Source organism: Rhinoderma darwinii, chromosome 9 (assembly GCF_050947455.1).
Source record: "Rhinoderma darwinii isolate aRhiDar2 chromosome 9, aRhiDar2.hap1, whole genome shotgun sequence".
NCBI lineage: Eukaryota > Metazoa > Chordata > Amphibia > Anura > Rhinodermatidae > Rhinoderma > Rhinoderma darwinii.
The window spans coordinates 22277231-22296958 of NC_134695.1; the positions used below are offsets into that span (position 1 = coordinate 22277231).

Consider the following 19728-nt stretch of genomic DNA (forward strand, 5'->3'; position numbering starts at 1 on the left):
AAGAAAGATTAAATATCCTACCCTTAGGGAGCTTAGCTCCTGGTACCAAATCGATAGCGCAATCGTATTCTCTATGAGGAGGTAACACTTCGGAGGCCTCCTTAGAAAAAACATCAGCGAAGTCCTGAACAAACTCAGGTAGCGTGTTCACCTCCTCAGGGGGAGAAATAGAATTAACAGAAAAACATAACGTCAAGCATTCATTACCCCATTTGGTAAGCTCCCCAGTATTCCAGTCAAACGTGGGATTATGCAACTGCAACCAGGGAAGGCCTAAAACCAAATCGGACGATAATCCCTGCATCAACAGTACAGAGCACTGCTCCAAATGCATGGAGCCAACAAGGAGTTCAAAAACAGGGGTATGCTGAGTAAAATAACCATTAGCAAGAGGAGTGGAGTCGATACCCACTACCGGGACAGGTTTAAGCAAATCAATCAAAGGCATAGCTAGAGACATAGCAAATTCCACAGACATGATATTAGCAGAAGACCCTGAATCCACGAAGGCACTGCCGGTAGCAGACCTACCACCAAAAGAGACCTGAAAGGGAAGCAAGATTTTATTACGTTTCATATTTACGGGAAATACCTGTGCGCCCAAGTGACCTCCCCGATGATCACTTAGGCGCGGAAGTTTTCCGGCTGCTTATTCTTACGCCTAGGACAGGTGTTCACTTGATGTTTGTCATCCCCACAATAGAAGCAGAGACCATTCTTCCTGTGGAACTCTCTACGTTGTCGGGGGGACACGGAGGCCCCGAGTTGCATAGGTACCTCCGAGTCTTCCGTGGAAGAGCGAAGCAACGGGACCTAAGGAGGCATCATGGGGGAGTCAGAGGGGAAAACACAAAAACGTTCAAGTTGTCGTTCCCTGAGACGTCGGTCAAGTCGTACCGCTAAAGCCATAACCTGGTCTAAGGAGTCAGAACAGGGATAGCTAACTAGCAGGTCTTTCAGGGCGTTGGACAGACCCAACCTAAACTGGCACCTTAAGGCAGGGCCATTCCACCGAGAAGCTACGCACCACTTCCTAAAGTCAGAACAATACTCCTCCACAGGTCTCTTACCCTGACGTAAGGTCACCAGCTGACTCTCGGCAAAGGCAGTCCTGTCAGTCTCGTCATAAATGAGTCCGAGAGCAGAAAAGAAAAGATCGACGGAGGAAAGTTCAGGGGCGTCAGGAGCCAGGGAGAAGGCCCATTCTTGGGGCCCCTCCTGGAGCCGGGACATAATTATACCCACCCGCTGGCTCTCAGAACCTGAGGAGTGGGGCTTTAAGCGAAAGTAGAGCTTACAACTCTCCCGAAAGGAGAGAAAAGTCCTCCGGTCCCCTGAGAACCGGTCAGGCAACTTGAGGTGGGGTTCAAAAGGTGAGGGGCACTACCATGGTAGCGTTAGGCTGGTTGACCCTCTGAGCCAGGGCCTGGACCTGTAGGGAGAGACCCTGCATTTGCTGAGCCAGGGTCTCAAGGGGGTCCATAGTAGTGTGAGGGACCAGGGTAGCCTAGGCATATGGGCTTGTGATTATGTAATGACAGGGGGGTAGGGAAACAGACAGTGAGCCCTAATCTACCCACCACTCAGTCCCTGCCTACTTGCAACGACCCGCCCTAGGCGACGGGGTACAGCTGGGCGACGGTCCCTACGCTCAGTAGGTGCACGACAGACAAACAGACAAGGGGACACAAGCAAAAGGGAAATAGGGCAGTTGCCCAAGGCAACACCGTGAGCAACAAGAGAGGTGAACGAGCCGAGACAAACGAGGAATCTACGAGGTACCAAACGCAGAGCAGGAGAGTAGTCAGTAAGCCGGGGTCAGTATGAAGCAAGGTCAAATAGCTAGAAGCTGCAGCAAGGCCAGGAAACCACACGAGAAGAATCACAAGCAAAGGAGGAACAGGAAAGGCAGGTATAAATAGACAGAGGGCGGGAGCTAGCTCCGTCTGGCCAGGCTGCGATAGGCTCTCCCACTCCTAAGCCTGCCATCCTGAGTGGTGGAAGATGGAGTCAGTCTCAGAGACATAGAACCAGGTGCAGACTGATTACCCATGGGCGTATACACAGAAGTTGTGCCTGGCAGATCCTTTACACTGTCGCTTGGCAACTCGGATCTTCAGCTCCCTCCATAAGTTTTCGATGGGATTAAGGTCTGGAGACTGGCTAGGCCACTTCATGACCTTAATGTGCTTCTTTTGGAGCCACTCCTTTGTTGCCTTGGCTGTATGTTTCGGGTCATTGTCGTGCTGGAAGACCCAGCCACGAGCCATTTTTAATGTCCTGGTGGAGGGAAGGAGGTTGTCACTCAGGATTCGACGGTACATGGCTCCATCCATTCTCCCATTGATGCGGTGAAGTAGTCCTGTGCCCTTAGCAGAGAAACACCCCCAAAACATAATGTTTCCACCTCCATGCTTGACAGTGGGGACGGTGTTCTTTGGGTCATAGGCAGCATTTCTCTTCCTCCAAACACGGCGAGTTGAGTTAATGCCAAAGAGCTCAATTTTAGTCTCATCTGACCACAGCACCTTCTCCCAATCACTCTCAGAATCATCCAGATGTTCATTTGCAAACTTCAGACGGGCCTGTACATGTGCCTTCTTGAGCAGGGGGACCTTGCGGGCACTGCAGGATTTTACTCCATTACGGCGTAATGTGTTACCAATGGTTTTTTTGGTGACTGTGGTCCCAGCTGCCTTGAGATCATTAACAAGTTCCCCCCGTGTCGTTCTCACCTTCCTCAGGATCAAGTATACCCCACGAGGTGAGATTTTGCATGGAGTCCCAGATCGATGTCGATTGACAGTCATTTTGTATGTCTTCCATTTTCTTACTATTGCACCAACAGTTGTCTCCTTCTCACCCAGCGTCTTACTTATGGTTTTGTAGCCCATTCCAGCCTTGTGCAGGTCTATGATCTTGTCCCTGACATCCTTAGAAAGCTCTTTGGTCTTGCCCATGTTGTAGAGGTTAGAGTCAGACTGATTAATTGAGTCTGTGGACAGGAGTCTTTTATACAGGTGACCATTTAAGACAGCTGTCTTTAATGCAGGCACCAAGTTGATTTGGAGCGTGTAACTGGTCTGGAGGAGGCTGAACTCTTAATGGTTGGTAGGGGATCAAATACTTATTTCTCTGTGCACAATGCAAATAAATATATATAATTTTGACTATGTGATTTTCTCTTTTTATATATATATAATCTATCTCTCACTGGTAAAATTAACCTAGCCTAAAAATTCTAGACTGTTCATGTCTTTGACAGTGGGCAAACTTACAAAATCAGCAAGGGATCAAATACTTATTTCCTTCACTGTATAAATGTGTTATTACGGTCGTAACAATACCGAATATGTGTATATTTTATGTATTGAGACTTATTTTCATTTTTATTGTAATGTGTGTGTGTGTGTGTGTGTGTGTGTGTGTGTGTGTGTGTCTGTGTGTTGTTTTTTTTAATTTAAACAATACTTTTTTTTTTTTTTAAACTTTAATGTACTGATAGGTATGTCCTAACAACTGCCTGTGTACGAAGTATGCCCTAACAGAAAATATGGTCAGACAGCCCTGGGGTCCTTCAATGGACCCTGGGCCGTCTGCCCATATATGGCATGGCCCTCGATCGCATCACAGGAATTCACTGTGACACGATCCAAAGCGAATCCCCCTTCTCATTTTCCCCTGAATGCTGCGGTCAGCTTTGATCACAGCATTCAGGAGAATAGCGCCGGAGGAGAGGTTTCTCTGATCTCAGCCGCGGGGCTGCGGCTGTGTGATATAGCCATTGCCCCGCTCCTGAGAAGTGCACGCGCGGTGAGCATGATGTGATGCCGTCGGCGCTGCACTAATGAGCAGCGGCACAGGCACTGAAGACAGAACATGCAGGTGTTTTGCAGTGCGCCCGCCATGTTCTGTCTTCAGGGTCGGAAATCATTAGTGCTGCGCTGGCCGCATCACATCATGCTGAACATGCGCGCACTTCTCAGGAGCGGGGGCACACAGCCGCAGCCCCGCTCTCATACATTCATGTATTACTATACTAAGCTGTGTGGCTGCACAGCTTAGTATCAAAATACATGAAATAACGGTATCGAACTGTTTGAGGGTGCACAGTATCGAAACAGTATTGAAGTTTCGATGCACCGTGCATCCCTAATCCGGAGCAGTGCTGGAGTTCCTGGGCAGAGCGCTAGTAGATGCTCTGCCCCAGGTCTTTGGCCCTGGGAAAGCATATAACGCCATTGTCCATATATGGACAGCGACGTCAGGATCGCTGGAGTCCCCGAGCAGAGAACTCTGCCCGGAGACTCCAGCACTGCTCCTGATGTCACTTTCTATATATGGACAGTAAATTTAGGAGTTTTCCCAGGGCTGGTCCCTGGGCGACGTAACTCACTGTATACCATACAGTGGGATACGTTTGGGCCTTTCTTCAGAGGTATATGGTGGGGGTCTTCTTCACTTACACCTCCGACGGAAGGCCTAAACGTGATGCGAATGGGGCCTTAGCTAGAATGTGTTTAACAACACACAAAAAAAAAAAAGAAGAAAAACCATGTTAAATTTTTACTCACAGTCAAAGAGGCCATTTTTATAATTGTTTTAACCTAGGCAAACAGATTTGGCATCTCATACCAAGCTTGAACATTGTAGCAATGCTCCCATATGGGACCCTATTTCAATCCAGCTATATCATTAGAACAAAACGTTACACTTCCCACTATGTTTGGTAAGACGATAACCTGGTTGAATTTATTAACACTAGCCATGAAAAGAAGCAATACATTTTACATATGATCATGTAAACAAAAAAAAAGAAAGATCATTACAACTACAAATGCACTTTAACCCCTTAAGGACACGGCCAATTTTAGCCTTGAGGACAGAGCAATTTTTTTTAAATTTCCCTCTTTGCATCCCGACGCTCATAACGCTTTTATTTTTTGTACGACGTAGTTGTATGAGACTTTGTTTTTTGCGGGACGAGTTGTACTTTATGTACGTACCATTTTTTGGTACAAATACATTATCGTTTAATTTCTATAAATTTTTAATTAGATTAAAATGCAGAAAAAAAGCAGTTGTGCAGCAGTTTTAATATTTTTTTTTTACACAATACACCGATCATCATAAATAATGTTATACATTTGTTGTACAGGTTGTTACGGTCGTGGCGATACCAAATATGTCTATATTATTTTATGTTTTGGGACTTATATTTTAAAAAGTTGATTTATTATAAAAAATGTGTGTTTCTGTGTATTTTATTTACTTTTTATTTATTTATTTACCATTATTTTTTTTTTACATTCATTTAACTTTTTTTTTTAATCCCATAAAGGGATTTATCATTTTGATTTTTATTTTGTAACTGCAATGTACTGGCATAGATCTATATGCCAGTACATTAGCCTGTTACTGATCGTACACAGGCAGTTGTTAGGACATACCTCAGTATGCCCTAACAACAGGAAATATGTTCAGACAGCCCTGGGGTCCTTCACTGGACCCTGGGCTGTCTGGCCATACGAGTTGTGGGCTTTGATCGCGTCACAGTTATTTTCTGTGACGCGATCAATGTGCAGTCCCCTCTCCTTGAACGCCGCGATCAGCTGTCATCGCGGCGTTCAAAGGGTTAAAAGCGGAGAGAAGATGTTTCTCTCCTCTCCGCTGTCAGAGCGGGGCCGTGGCTGTGTATTACAGCCGTTGCCCCGCTCTCGATCGCACACACAGAGACGGCACAGACGGCTGTCACACAGGACGAGTATGCTCGTCCTAATGCGCGAAGTGCTCGCCGCTCAGGACGAGCATACTCGTCCTGTGTCGGCAACCAGTTAAAACTATATAGAAAAAGAAATGCCATGTAAAAAACACACCTTGCTCTGCATAATGCTTTTCCAACCGCTGATCCAACATCTTACAAATGGCGTCTCCAAAATTTTGCAGGATTTTTGCTTCCTTCCCGTTCTGAAGTGGCAGAGGGTACTTCTTCAGTGAGCTGATGGCCTAAGAAAGGGTCCACAATAACAGTGCTCTTTACATGGTTTAGACGTTTTGATTTGTCGTTTTTTGCGTCCATTCTAGGTTGGTATTGTATATTTCATAGAAAAGTGAGTGGAGTTTGATAATGATTGACCCCTTGAAAACCAGAACATGTTTGGCCTTAAAGGAGAAGAACAAGACGCCCGCTGACCTGAGCACCACGGCTTGTAAACAGCACGCATGTACGGGACGACCGTTCATTGAACAGAAAGGGTGTCCCCACTGCAGCCGTGTCGCATAGTGTCAGTCCAGATAAAAAGGGGTAAAAAGGGATGGAAAATCTGGATATATACAGCGGAGATTGCCTCTACATCTCCGGATCGGGAACTGGGCTGCAACTACCCTACAAGTGGGACTTGGACACGTTCTTTTGGATGTTATGCTCCGAGCATAACAATATCAGGTCAGCACAATTGACCACCTCTCTTCCCCTCGTATCTCTACAGGTTCATGCACGATGTGCGCTTTGTTTCTTTTCTTCTTATAGCATAGTGTCAGTAGGTGACATAAATGCAGTAGCGATATGTTTACATGCAGCGGGACTCAAGTCAGCAGGGTCCAGACGGAGGGTAGGCATATTTTTTTTAAACATATAATGGGAAAGCCCTCTCATTCTTTAGGAAAGACATTTAAGACATTTAAAGATATTAAAAAAAAAAATAAAAAAAAAAAAAAGCCTCTTCAGGATGTGGTTTATTATGGGCCTTTAGGCTTGAGTGATTTTTTTCAATTGACACATTTCAAAAGCTATAAAACGTTATAATTTGTCATTACAATTGTGGGGGTACTGCAGCTCAGTCCTAATCAATTGAATGGGACTGAGCTGCAGTACCAGACATAGCCACTACCGAATGTGGAAATATAATATTTTATCAATATTAAGATAATTGATACATGTTGATGTCACTTCCTTTAAATACTGGATGTTCACAATGTTTGTTTGCTTGAGAAAAGCCGAAACGTTTTGAATGTCTGGGGAATAAATCCCTACATTTTCAACTTAAATTGGAGTTCTGCGGTTTCTCTATACATATTATGTAAAGTGGAGTCATGGAACCTGCATCTGACACTGCCAAGCCGTGCGGCCTTTCTTTTTGATCAAATTCATACGAAATTCTTAAGAAAAAAAATGGTGGCACGATCCATCGCATATTATATTACAGAAGTATCCTCCCCTAAAAAAAAAAAGGGATTCTAGGGCAATATGCAGTGCCTCACAGAGTTACTAAATATTGGCACAGCAACTGCCTATGCCTCCATAACACGGAAGCTTAGGGACTCCATGTGCTGCAGTACAGGCTCCAAACAAACAACGTTGCGGGGTGCATGAGGTCTAAGGCCCTGTTCACACAACGTTTTTTGCAGGCAGATTTTGAACTGCCTTCACGTATTTTTCCCCGCCATTGAAGCTAATGCAAGGACAACAGGCAAAAAATGCTCATAAAAAAAGAGTGCCGTGGGTTTTTTCTGCCTCCCATTGATTTCAAAGAAAGGTCGGAGATGGAAACCGCAGCAAGACTGGAAATGCCGCTTTTTTTTCTCCGCGAGTGGCTAAAATCAATGGGAGGCGATTTTGGCCGCTGATTCCGACGCGGTTTCTGCATCAAAATCAGCGACAAAAATCTCTGTGCGAACTAAGGCTCTGTTCATATGGAGTTTTGGACCTGCATGTGCTTTTTTGATGCGGTTTTCTCTGAATTTTTCGCCCGTGGCCATTGAAGCTAACGCAAGGATGCTGTGGTATTTTTCGGGACAGAAATTGACCTGTGGTGTGGATTTTAAAAGCAACAGTATGCCAATTTATCTTGCGTTTCCGCTTGCGAATTGTATTTGCCTAGTGCTGTGGAAAATCGCACCAAAACCGCAGCATGAAAACGTGCCGAAAAACACATCAAAACGCAACCTGCGAATTTCCTGTGTATTTTCCACAGCACAGTACGCGAAGTGTGCATGTAGCCTAAGGCTTCCAAAATCACAAGAAATGGGCATTAAAACCTTGTTGGATTTTATGCAATGGTTGAAAGAACGCTGGAGACCTTTTTCCCCATAAGGAAGCGATAAAGTTACAGTTCAATCGCAGGCAAGGGCCCTAGTCTTTGGAGAAACCACAGAAGGGCCCGTTCACATCAGTGTTGGCTTTCCGTTCAGGGGTTCCGTCTGAGGTTTCCGTCAGATGAACCCCGCAACGGAAAGTCAAACTGAAACCACAGCTTCCGCTTCCGTCACCATTCCGGCAGGTTTCCGTTTTAATGACGGAATCAATAGCGCAGTAGACTGTGCTATTGATTGCGTCAGAAAAACGGAAACCTGCCGGAATGGTGACGAACGGAAACCATTAGCAATGTGTCTGTCACCATTAATATCAATGGTGACGGAAACGGAAGCTGTGGCTTCAGTTTGACTTTCCGTTGCGGGGTTCACCTGACGGAAACCTCAGACGGAACCCCTGAACGGAAAGCCAACGCTGATGTGAACAGGCCCGAAGGCTGGGTTCCTACGTAATGCTGTAGAAATTTGCAACAGAATTCTGCACGGAAATTCCGCAGCATTTACAGCAGCAGCAAAATTAATAAGATTTTGAAAATCTCATGCCCATGCTGTGGAAAAAAACTGCAGTGAAAACATTAATAAATTGAATTTAAATCCGCAGCATGTCAATTTATGTTGCGTTTTTGTTGCAGGTTTTCCCTCTTTAGTTCAATGGGGATGCATATCCTGCAATGAATAGCCAAGTGTCGAATTCAGAAGGAAAAAAAATATCATACTTACCCAGAACTCCCTGCTTCTTCCTCCAGTCCGGCCTCCTTGGATGACATTTCATCCCATGTGACAGCCAAATCACTGGCTGCAGCGTTATCCAGGGAGGCCGGGCGGCAAAGGAGGGACGCGTCACCGTGACAACGGCCGGGGTAAGTATGAACAACGTGGTGCAGTTTTCAGGTCAGATATGCTGGTTCCAGGTCAGATATGCTGTGTAGTTTTACCCAGCGAATCTGACCCGTGGGAACTCAGCCGTAGGCCTTATTCACACGAACGTGTTATACGTCCGTGCTACGAGCGTGATTTTCGCATGGACCTATGTTAATGAATGGGGCCGTTCAGACTGTCAGTGAATGTATGTCCGCTGCGTGAAACTCATGATGTGTCCTATATTTGCACGTGTTTCGCGCAGCATGCACCGATTTAAGTCAATGGGTGCGTGCAAATCACGCTCGGCACACGGAAGCACTTCTGGGTGCTGCGTGTGATTCGCGCTACAGTAGGAAAATAAATGAATGAAAACAGAAAAGCACCTCGTGCGTTTCTGTTTGTAAACATAAAACCAGAGTGTCATCATGATGGCGGCTGCGCGAAAATCACGCAGCCCCGCACCATATGCTGATGACACACGGACCTTTTGCGCGCGCAAAACGCAGCATTTTTTGCACGCGCAAAACAGACATGTCCGTTTGAATAAGGCCTTAATGTGAGGATCACACACAAACTTTTTTTGGCTCAGTTTTTAGGAGCCAAATACAGGAGTGGGCACAAAAGAAAGGAGATGAACCAGTCATCAGAGTCACATTAGGAACTATAAAATCATAGGGAAAAACCAGCTGCACTTCGCTCTGACCTGGAACTAACACATTCCCTGTGTGGAAATGCTGGCGTCAATGTTGGTGCTGCGGCTGCATTATTTTATATTTTTGCGGTTCTCAAAGTAGTTTTGATTGGTTCCCACCAATTTCCTTATTGCTGTAACCTGTGCTCAATTGTCTGAACAGCCTCCTAATTTGACAAATCAGGCAGAGCAGCATATGTAGCGTGTTTAGGCTGTGTTCACATCACCATCTGTGTTCCGTTGAGGGGTTCCGTCGGGTTAACCCCTCACCAGAAAGAAAACGGAAACCTCAGCTTCCATTTCCCTCACCATTGAACTCAATGGTGATGGAAATCTAGCTAATGGTTTCCGTCTGTCACCGTTGTAAGGCTATGTTCACACGCAAACTCAAAAACATCTGAAAATACAGAGCTGTTTTCAAGGGAAACCGCTCCTGATTTCCAGACGTGTTTTAAGCCACTCACGTTTTTCGTGGCGTTTTTTTACGGCCGTTTTTTGTGCTGTTTTCAATAGAGTCTATGAAAAAGACTCCAAAAACGTCCCAAGATGTGACCTGCAGTTTTTTTATGCGGCGGTTTTCCAAATGGCCACGCAAAAAAATGGCCCGTCGCAACAGAATGCCGTGGGCAGATCTTTGGATGCGTTCTGTTTCTGATTTTTCGGGCGTTTATGGCCGAAAAATAACCGAAAATAGGCCGTGTGAACATACCCTGTCATTTTTACGGAATCAATCGCGCAGTCAACTGCGCTATTGGTTCCGTCAAGACCAACGGAACCCTGTCACGATGGTGGCAGACAGAAACCATTACCTAGGTTTCCATCACCATTGATATCAATGATGAGGGAAACGGAAGCTTAGGATCCGTTTGCCTTTCCATTGAGGGGTTAACCCGATGGAACCCCTCAACGGAAGGGCAACGCTGATGTGAACAGGCCCTTAGGCAACTCTATCTGAAGTCCGTGTTGTTCCTTTCTCTATTATTTTTTAAGGCTGGATTCACACATCGTATTTGTTGCAGATTTTGATGCAAATTGTTGAGGCAGAAGTGGTATTATAAGTAATGGGAAATATAAAGAACTTCTAAGGGTATGTTCACACGCTTAACCAAAAATGTCTGAAAATACGGAGCGGTATTCAATGGAAAACAGCTCCTGGATTTTCAGCCGATGTTTTAGCAACTCGCGTTTTTCGTGGCATATTTTACGGCTGTTTTTGGAGCTGTTTTTCTATAGAGTCAATGAAAAACGGCTCCAAAAACGTCTGAAGAAGTGACATGCACTTCTTTTTCGAAGCCGTTTTTTTACGCGGCTGTTTTTCAAGACGGCCGCGGAAATACACGGCCCGTCGGAACAGAATGCAGTTTTTCCCATTGAAATCAATGGGCAGATGTTTGGAGGCGTTCTGTCTCCGATTTTTCGGCCGTTTACGGCCCGAAAAATGGCCGACAATAAGCCGTGTGAACATATCCTAAGGCCTCATGCACACGACCGTAGCCATGCGCACGGCCGTGATTTTCAGGTCATCCGGGAGCAGAGTGTCACCCGCGAGTCGCCCGCAAATCGCGGGCCGTGCACATGGCGACCATTATTTTCTATGAGCCTGGACCGCAGAACACGGCCGTAATAAGACATGTCCGTTCTTTCTGCGGTCCAGGCTCCTGGGCCATGCACGGACCGTGGAAACCACAGTCGTGTGCATGGGCCCATAGAAATGAATGGGGCCACAATTCTCCCGTGGATTTTCGGGGGAATTGCGGACGCAAAAGCACGTTCGTGTGCATTGGGCCTAATTCTCCTTCTGGATTTGGCTAAAAAATCTGCACCAAATATGCATCCAGTGAAAATCCAGGCTTAGTATGTTCACACACTAAAGTAAAAACGGCTGTAAAATATCACACATTGTATTTGTTGCAGATTTTGATGCAAACTCTTGAGGCAGAAGTGGTATTATAAGTAAGGGTATGTTCACACGAGCTTATTACGTCCGTAATTGACGGACGTATTTCGGCCGCAAGTACCGGACCGAACACAGTGCAGGGAGCCGGGCTCCTAGCATCATAGTTATGTACGACGCTAGGAGTGCCTGCCGGACAACTGTCCCGTACTGAAAACATGTTTACAGTACGGGATAGTTGTCCGGCAGCGAGGCAGGGACTCCTAGCGTCGTACATAAGTATGATGCTAGGAGCCCGGCTCCCTGCACTGTGTTCGGTCCGGTACTTGCAGCCGAAATACGTCCGTCAATTACGGACGTAATGACCTCGTGTGAACATACCCTAATGGGAAATATAAAGAACTTCTAAGGGTATGTTCAAACGGCTTATTTTTGGCCGTTTTTCGGAAGATTAACGCCTCCAAACATCTGCCCATTGATGTCAATGGGAAAGGCGGTGTTCTGTTCCGACGGGGCGTTTTTTACGTGGCCGTTTATAAAAGCGGCCGCGTAAAAAAACGCCCGTGAAAAAGAAGTGCATGTCACTTCTTGAGCCGTTTTTGGAGCCATTTTTCATTAACTATAGAAAATCAGCTCCAAATACGGCCGTAAAAAACACAGCAAAAAACGAGAGTTGCTAAAAAAAATGCTGAAAATCTGGAGCTGTTTTCCCTTGAAAACAACTCTATTTCCAAACGTTTTTTAGTAAGCATGTGAACATGCCCTAAGGGTATGTTCACACGGCTTATTTACAGACGCAATTCGGGCGTTTTACGCCTCGATTTACGTCCTAAAATGCACCTCGATAGCGTTGGCAAACATCTGCCCATTCATTAGAATGGGTCTTACGATGTTCTGTGCACACGGTCATTTTTTTTACGCCCCGCTGTCAAAAGGCGGGGTGTAAAAAAGACGCCCGCGTCAAAGAAGTGCCTGTCAATTCTTCAGACGTAAATGGAGCCGTTTTCCATTGACTCCATGGAAAAACAGCTCCATTTACGTCCGTAATGGACGCAGCGAAATAGCACCTCAACATGCCATTACGGCTGAAATTACGGTGCTTTTTCTCCTGAAAACAGCCCCGTAATTTCAGCCGTTACGAACGCTGCCGTGTGAACATACCCTAAGGCCTAATTCACACGAGCGTATTTCACGTCCGAGTTACGCGCGTGAAAATAATGCACGTCACAGGGACTTATGCAAGTCAATGGGGCCATTCAGACATTCAGTGTTTTTCACGCAGCATGTCCGCTGTGTGAAACTCACTGCATGTCCTATACTTGTGCGTTTTCTGCGCATCACGCACCCATTGAAGTCAATGGGTGCGTGAAAATCACGGACAGCACACGGACGCACATCCGTGTGCTGTGCATGATTCACGCAACAGTTGCTAAAGAAATGATGAGAAAAAGAAAACCACCTCCTTCAGTTTATTTTGCTGACGTAAAAAACGCATGACATACGCGCGTAAAAAACGCTAACAAGCGTGCAAAACGGACATGTTCATGTGAATTAGGCCTAATTCTCCTTCTGCCTGGTTTCACTTCTGGCTTTGGTTAAAAAATCTGCACCAAAATCTGCAACAAATATGCATCCAGGCTTAGGCCCCGTGCACACGACCGTATTTTTTCCCTCCCGTTAATACTGGCTGTAAATACGGGTCCTTTGTCATCCGTATTCCACCCGTATTTACGGACCTGTAAAAAAAATGATGTCAATCATGTCCAAACCCTTTAAAAGGGTCACATGATCGCTCAGACGCCATTTTCTCTGCTTCTCTTTATTCAAAAATTGAAATCCCCTGACGTCGCCTAGCAATGCTCCTGTAATTACAGGAGCCCCATAGACTTCTATGAGACTGCCCGTGCCGTAATTACGGCCTGAAATAGGACATGTTCTATATTTTTCAACGGCCCGGGCACCTTCCCGTACGCAAACGGTAAGGTACCCGTGGCCAATAGAAGTCTATGAGACGATAATTACGGGCCTTAATTACGGCCATTTTTACGGTCGTGTGCATGGGGCCTTAGGCTGGGTTCACACGACCTATTTTCAGATGTAAACGAGGCATATTATGCCTCGTTTTATGTCTGAAAATAGGGCTACAATACGTCGACAAACATCTGCCCATTCATTTGAATGGGTTTGCCGACGTACTGTGCAGACGACCTGTCATTTACGCGTCGTCGTTTGACAGCTGTCAAACGACGACGCGTAAAATTACTGCCTCGGGAAAGAAGTGCAGGACACTTCTTTGCAACGTAATTTGAGCCGTTCTTCATTGAAGTCAATGAAGAGCAGCTCAAGATTACGGGCATCAATGACGCCTCGCAAAATACGAGGAGCAGCATTTACGTCTGAAACGAGGCAGCTGTTTTCTCCTCAAAACAGTCTGTCTTTTCAGACGTAAAAGCCTCTCATCGTGTGCACATACCCTTAGGGTATGTTCACACGCTAAATAAAAAACGGCTGTAAAATACAGAGCTGTTTTCAAGGGAAAACAGACTGACTTTCAGCCATGTTTGAAACCACAAAGGTTTTTTGAGGAGTTTTTTGCAGCCGTTTTCTGAGCTGTTTTTCTATTGACACAATGAAAAGAGTCTCAAAAATAGGCTCAAGAAGTGACATGCGCTTCTTTTTAGGGGGCTTTATTTACGTTTTTTAAATCGCCACGTAAAGAAAACGCCCCGTCAGAACGAAAAGCCGTTTTTGCCATTGAAATCAATGGGCAGATGTTTGGAAGCGTTCAGCTTCCGTTTCTTTTAGTTGTTTTTCGAGGCGTTTACACCCTGAAAAACGGCTGAAAATAAGCCGCAGAGGATAAGGAGAAACTTTTCCTGGAGCACTGCATTTATGAATGGTCTCAAATGCTTATTATTTGAGTCAGTTTTGTAAAAACCCGTGGCTTCGCTGCCATTACGAAAATGGCAACAAAAAAATGCGCCCAAAATTACTTATGGAAACTCACCCTTAGGCACCATGCACGCGACCATGTAGGTAATTACGGTCCGCGATTACGGACACGACTGGCGGCCGCGGAGAGCCACTTGCATTTGCGACCCGTGCACGGACCGTAAAAAGCTAAAGAAGGGACATGTTCCATAATTTGCGGTACACGTCTACGGCCCGGACACCTTCCCGCAAATATACAGCAAGGTGTCTGTGGTCAATAGAAGTGAATGGGTTCGTAATTGCGGACCATAATTACGGAAGATTTTTACTGTCGTGTACATGGGGCCTTAGGCCTGTTGCACACGACCATTGCCATTGATTGGGTCACAAACTACGGATCCTGTCCATATTTGGGTCCATAATACTTACCAGTGGCTTCCGCAACCGTTCTGTATGTCCGTATATTACATGTATGTATGTATTGTTTAACCCCTTAATGGCCGGCCTATTTTAAACCTTAATGACCAAGCTATTTTTTACGTTTTTCCATCGTCACATTTCAAGAGCTATAACTTTTTTATTTTTGCGTCGACATAGCTGTATAAGGTCTTATTTTTTGCGGGACAAGTTGTATTTTTTAAGAGCACCATTTTGGGGTACATATTATTTATTGATGAACTTTTATTAACATTTTTGGGGGGTAACGGAAAAAAAACCAGAAATTGTGCCACTCTTTTTTGCGTCTTAGATTTACGCCATTTACGGTGTGGTATAAATAACATAATAACTTTATTCAGTGGGTCATACACCGTAAAAACACTTTTTTTCCAAAAAGATTTGTTTTTGTGTCGCCATGTTTTAACCCCTTAATGACCGGGCATGTTTGTACCTTAATGACCAAGCCAGATTTGTCAAATCTGGTATGTCTGACTTTATCAGAGAATAACTCTGTGAAAGTTTTGAATATCCAAGTAATTCTGACATTGTTTTTTCGTCACATGTTGTACTTTATTTTAGTGGTAAAAGTAGACTGATACGATTTGCGGAAATTAATTAAAAAATAGAAAAATTGAAGAAATTTTGTAAAAATTACCATTTTCCCCTATTTTTAACTGCAATATGTCACATATGTACACACATACTGTACAATTTTTTTAATTAAATATATTTCTATCTCTTTACTCCATTTTGGCAGCACTTTTGAAAAAATAAAATAAATTTTCAGCAATTTAGAGGACTTACAAATTGAATAATAATTTTATAAATTTTGAAGTACATTTTGTTTTCCTGCACCAAGCCAGGTTTTCAGAGGCTCATAGGTGTCAGAATGGTGGAAACCCCCACAAATGACCCCATTTAGAAAACTAGACCCCTTAAGGTATTTACCTAAGGGTATAGTAAGTATTTTGACACCACAGTTTTTTGCTAAATTTAATACATAGCAGGTGAAAAAAAAAAAATTTCACTTTTTTTCATAAAAGTATCAGTTTGAAGACCAATTTCTTTGTAAAGCGACCATGAGAATGAAGAAACACACCACAAAATCTATCACCCTGTTTCTCCTGTTTTCAAAAATACCAACATTGTGGCCCTAATGCGCTGCCTGGACACACGGCAGGACCCAAAAGGAAGGGAGCACCCGGAGGCTTTCAGGACTCCTATTTTGCTTGAAAATGTTTTAGGCCCCAATGTACATTTGGAGAAGCTTTGAGCTGCCAGAATGATAGAAACTCCCCATAAACTACCCCATTTCGAAAACTAGACCCCTTAGGGTATGTTCACACGGCGGGGGTCCGTAACGGCTGAAATTACGGGGATGTTTCAGCCTGAAAACATCCCCGTAATTTCAGCCGTAACGGCATGTGCAGGCGCTTGAACGCCGCGTCAATTACGGCCGTAATTAGCGCTGCTATTCATTGGAGTCAATGAATAGCAGCTCCAATTACGGCCAAAGAAGTGACAGGTCACTTCTTCTACGCGGGCGTCTATTTACGCGCCGTCATTTGACAGCGGCGCGTAAATATACGCCTCGTGTGAACAGACAAACGTCTGCCCATTGCTTTCAATGGGCAGATGTTTGTCAGCGCTATTGAGGCGCTATTTTCGGGCGTAATTCGGGGCAAAAACGCCCGATTTACGTCCGTAAATAGGCCGTGTGAACATACCCTTAGGCTGTGTTCACACGGAGTTTTTTGCAGGAGGAAAATTCCTCCTGCAAAAACTGCTCCAGTAGGTTTTTGCACAGTGGTTTGACAAAAACTCGTCAAAACACTCGTCGAGGGTTTTTTTTCCTCTTTCTGACTCATTGAAATGGGGTTTTGGAGGAGGAAACCGCCTCAAGATGGGTCATGTTGCTTCTTTTTACCACGACGAGTTTTTTTTACTCGTGGAAAAAAAACTCGTCTGCCTCCCATTGAAATCAATGGGAGGCATTTTCGGGCGGTTTTTGAGGAGTTTTTTGGTGTGGTTTCTGCCCCAAAAAACTTGTCAAAAAACTCCGTGTGAACAGGGCCTTAAGGTACTCATCTAGGGGTATAGTTAGCATTTTGACCACACAGGTTTTTCGCTAAATATATTGAAATTAGTCTGTAAGAATTAAAATGTACTTTTTTTCTGAAACAACATAGAAATTTTTATTATTTACAAGGAATAACGAAGAAAATGCACCCCAACATTTGTAAAGCAATGTCTCCCGATTACGACAATACCCCATATGTGGTAATAAACTGCTGTTTGGACCCACAGCAGGGCTCAGAAGGGAAGGAGCGCCATTTGGATTTATGATTGTGCTGGAATGGTTTTCGGTGCCATGTCGCATTTGCAATGCACTGGAGGGACCAAAACAGTGGAAACCCACCAAAAGTGACCCCATTTTGGAAAAACCTTCAAGGAATTTTTCTAGGGGTATAGTGAGCATTTAGACCCCACGGGTCTTTTGCAGAGTTTATTAGAATTAGGGCGCGAAAATTAATATCAACATTTTTTCCACTAAAATGTTGCATTTTCTCATTTTCACAAGGGATAAAGGAGGAAAAAAACAACCATTTTTTTATAAAGCAATTTCTCCCGAGTACGGAAATACCCAACATGTTGTCATACGTTTTTTCATTAGAAATGAATTAACCCTTTCAGGACTGATCCATTTTTTACTTTCATATTTTAGATTTTCACTCCCCGATTTCCAAGAGCCATAACTTTTTTATTTTTCCATCAATAGAGCGGTGTGAAGGCTTATTTGTTGCGGGACAATCTGTAGTTTTCATTGGTACCATTTTGGGGTACATGCGATTTTTTTTTTGATCACTTTTTATTCAATTTTTTTGCAATCCTGAGCAAAAAACAGGAATTCTGACACCGTTTTTTAGGTTTTCTTTTTGCGGCGTTCACCGTACGCTATAAATTACATTTTTACTTTATTCTGCGGGTTGGTACGATTACGGCGATACCATATGTATATAGGTTTGGTCCTTTTTTTTAGCGTTTGCGCAATAAAATGACTTATTTATAAAAAAAAAAAATTCTGTGTCACCATATTCTGAGAGCCGTAATTTTTACATTTTTTAGTCAAAAAAGCTGTGTAAGGGCTTGTTTTTTGCGGGACGGATAGAAGTTTTTATTGGTACTATTTTTGGGTACATGCGACTTTTTGATCACTTTTTATTCTTTATTTAGGGAGCGGTGGTGACCAAAAAAATTGCGATTCTGTCGTAGTTTTTTATTGATTTTTTTTGGGGTGTTCATCGTGCGGGAAAAATAACATTATAGTTTTATAGTTGGGTTCGTTACGAACGCGGTGATACCAGATATGTGTACTTTTTTAACGTGTTAATTTTTTTTCTATAATAAAAGTCTTATTATAGGAAAAAAAGCATTTAGTGTTTATAGAACTTATAACTTTTATTTTTACACTTTTTTTAAAACATTTTTATTACTTTTTTTTACTTTTTTAACTTGTCCCACTAGGGGACACTTAGTCTTGCAGCTTTGATCGCTGCTAGAGTACATTACACTACACACGTAGTGTAATGTACTCTAACTGTCATTGTGACGTGACTGTCACACTGACAGGAAGCAGAGGAGGAACGGCCGGAGGCTGTTCCTCCGAGGCTTCCCTGCATGGCAACCCGGAGGTCATTATCTGACCTCCGATTGCCGTGACAAGCATCGGTAGCCCCCACGATCACTTCGTGGGGGCTGCTGATGTGCTTCAAACCACTTAAATGCGGCGACGGCAATCCGTCGCCGCACTTAAGGGGTTAACTGCCGAAATCAGCGGCGATGGTCCGCTGTCCGGCAAGACTGATGTCTCAGCTGTCTAGGACAGCTGTCAGCGCGCGTCTGTCACTCTGTGTTTACACAGAGTGACAGTTTGAAATGCGGACGAAAATGAACGTCATGGTGCGGGAACTAGCAGCCGACCAGGACGTTCATTTTCGTCCTTGGTCGTTAAGGGGTTAAGAGCCATAGTTGCTTTATTTTTATGCCGATGCAGCTGTATGAGGGCTTGTTTTTTGCGGGAGGACTTCTAGTTTTTATTGGTACGATTTTGGAGTGCATGCGACTTTTTGATCACTTTTTATCTAATTTTTTTGAAGACAGCACGAACAGAAAACAGCAATTCTGGCATGGTTTATTATTTTATTTTTTACAGCGTTCATCGTTTTGGTTAAATAACGTAACCGCCTTATAGGTGGGGTCGTTACGGATGCAGCGATACCAAATATGTGTAATGTTTTAAAAAAAAATCATATTAAAGTATTTTATAAAGGAAAAAGTGGGTTTTTCATTTTTTTTGTTTGGGATTTTAATTTATTATTAACTTTATTAAACTTTTTGATCACTTTTTTTTTAGTCCCACTAGGGGACTTCACTATGCGATTTCCTGATCGCTTTTATAATACACTGCAATTGTATTGCAGCGTATTATTGCCTGTCAGTGTAAAACTGACAGGCACCGGCTAGGTCATGCCTCAGGCATGGCCTAGCAGGCATCCACTACAAGCAGAATCGGGGGGCCTTTGTTAGGCCCCCGGTTGCCATAGAAGGCATTGGCACCCTGCGATTGCAATTGCAGGGTGCCGATGGAGAGAGAGAGGGAGTTTCCTCCCTCCAAAACTACTTGGATGCGGCGATCGCTATTGAGCACCGCATCTAAGGGGTTACACGGGTGAGATTGATGTTGAGATCGATGCAACCCGTTAGTGCAGGTGTCCGTCTGTCTTTAGACCGCCCGACACCCTCTTTAGCCGGGCTTATGTCA

The 19728-nt window shown here is 44.2% G+C and overlaps 1 protein-coding gene across 7 annotated transcripts in view; it reads right to left on the reverse strand.

Annotated features, from left to right (window-relative positions):
* MUS81 (MUS81 structure-specific endonuclease subunit) overlaps positions 1-19728 on the reverse strand; it is a 244377-nt gene that overhangs the window by 92282 nt on the left and 132367 nt on the right. For all 7 annotated transcript variants that reach the window (XM_075837352.1, XM_075837348.1, XM_075837349.1 and 4 more), the window contains one exon: positions 5877-6006. In XM_075837352.1, the coding sequence (XP_075693467.1) occupies positions 5877-6006 (130 nt within the window). The remainder of the gene's footprint in view (positions 1-5876; positions 6007-19728) is intronic.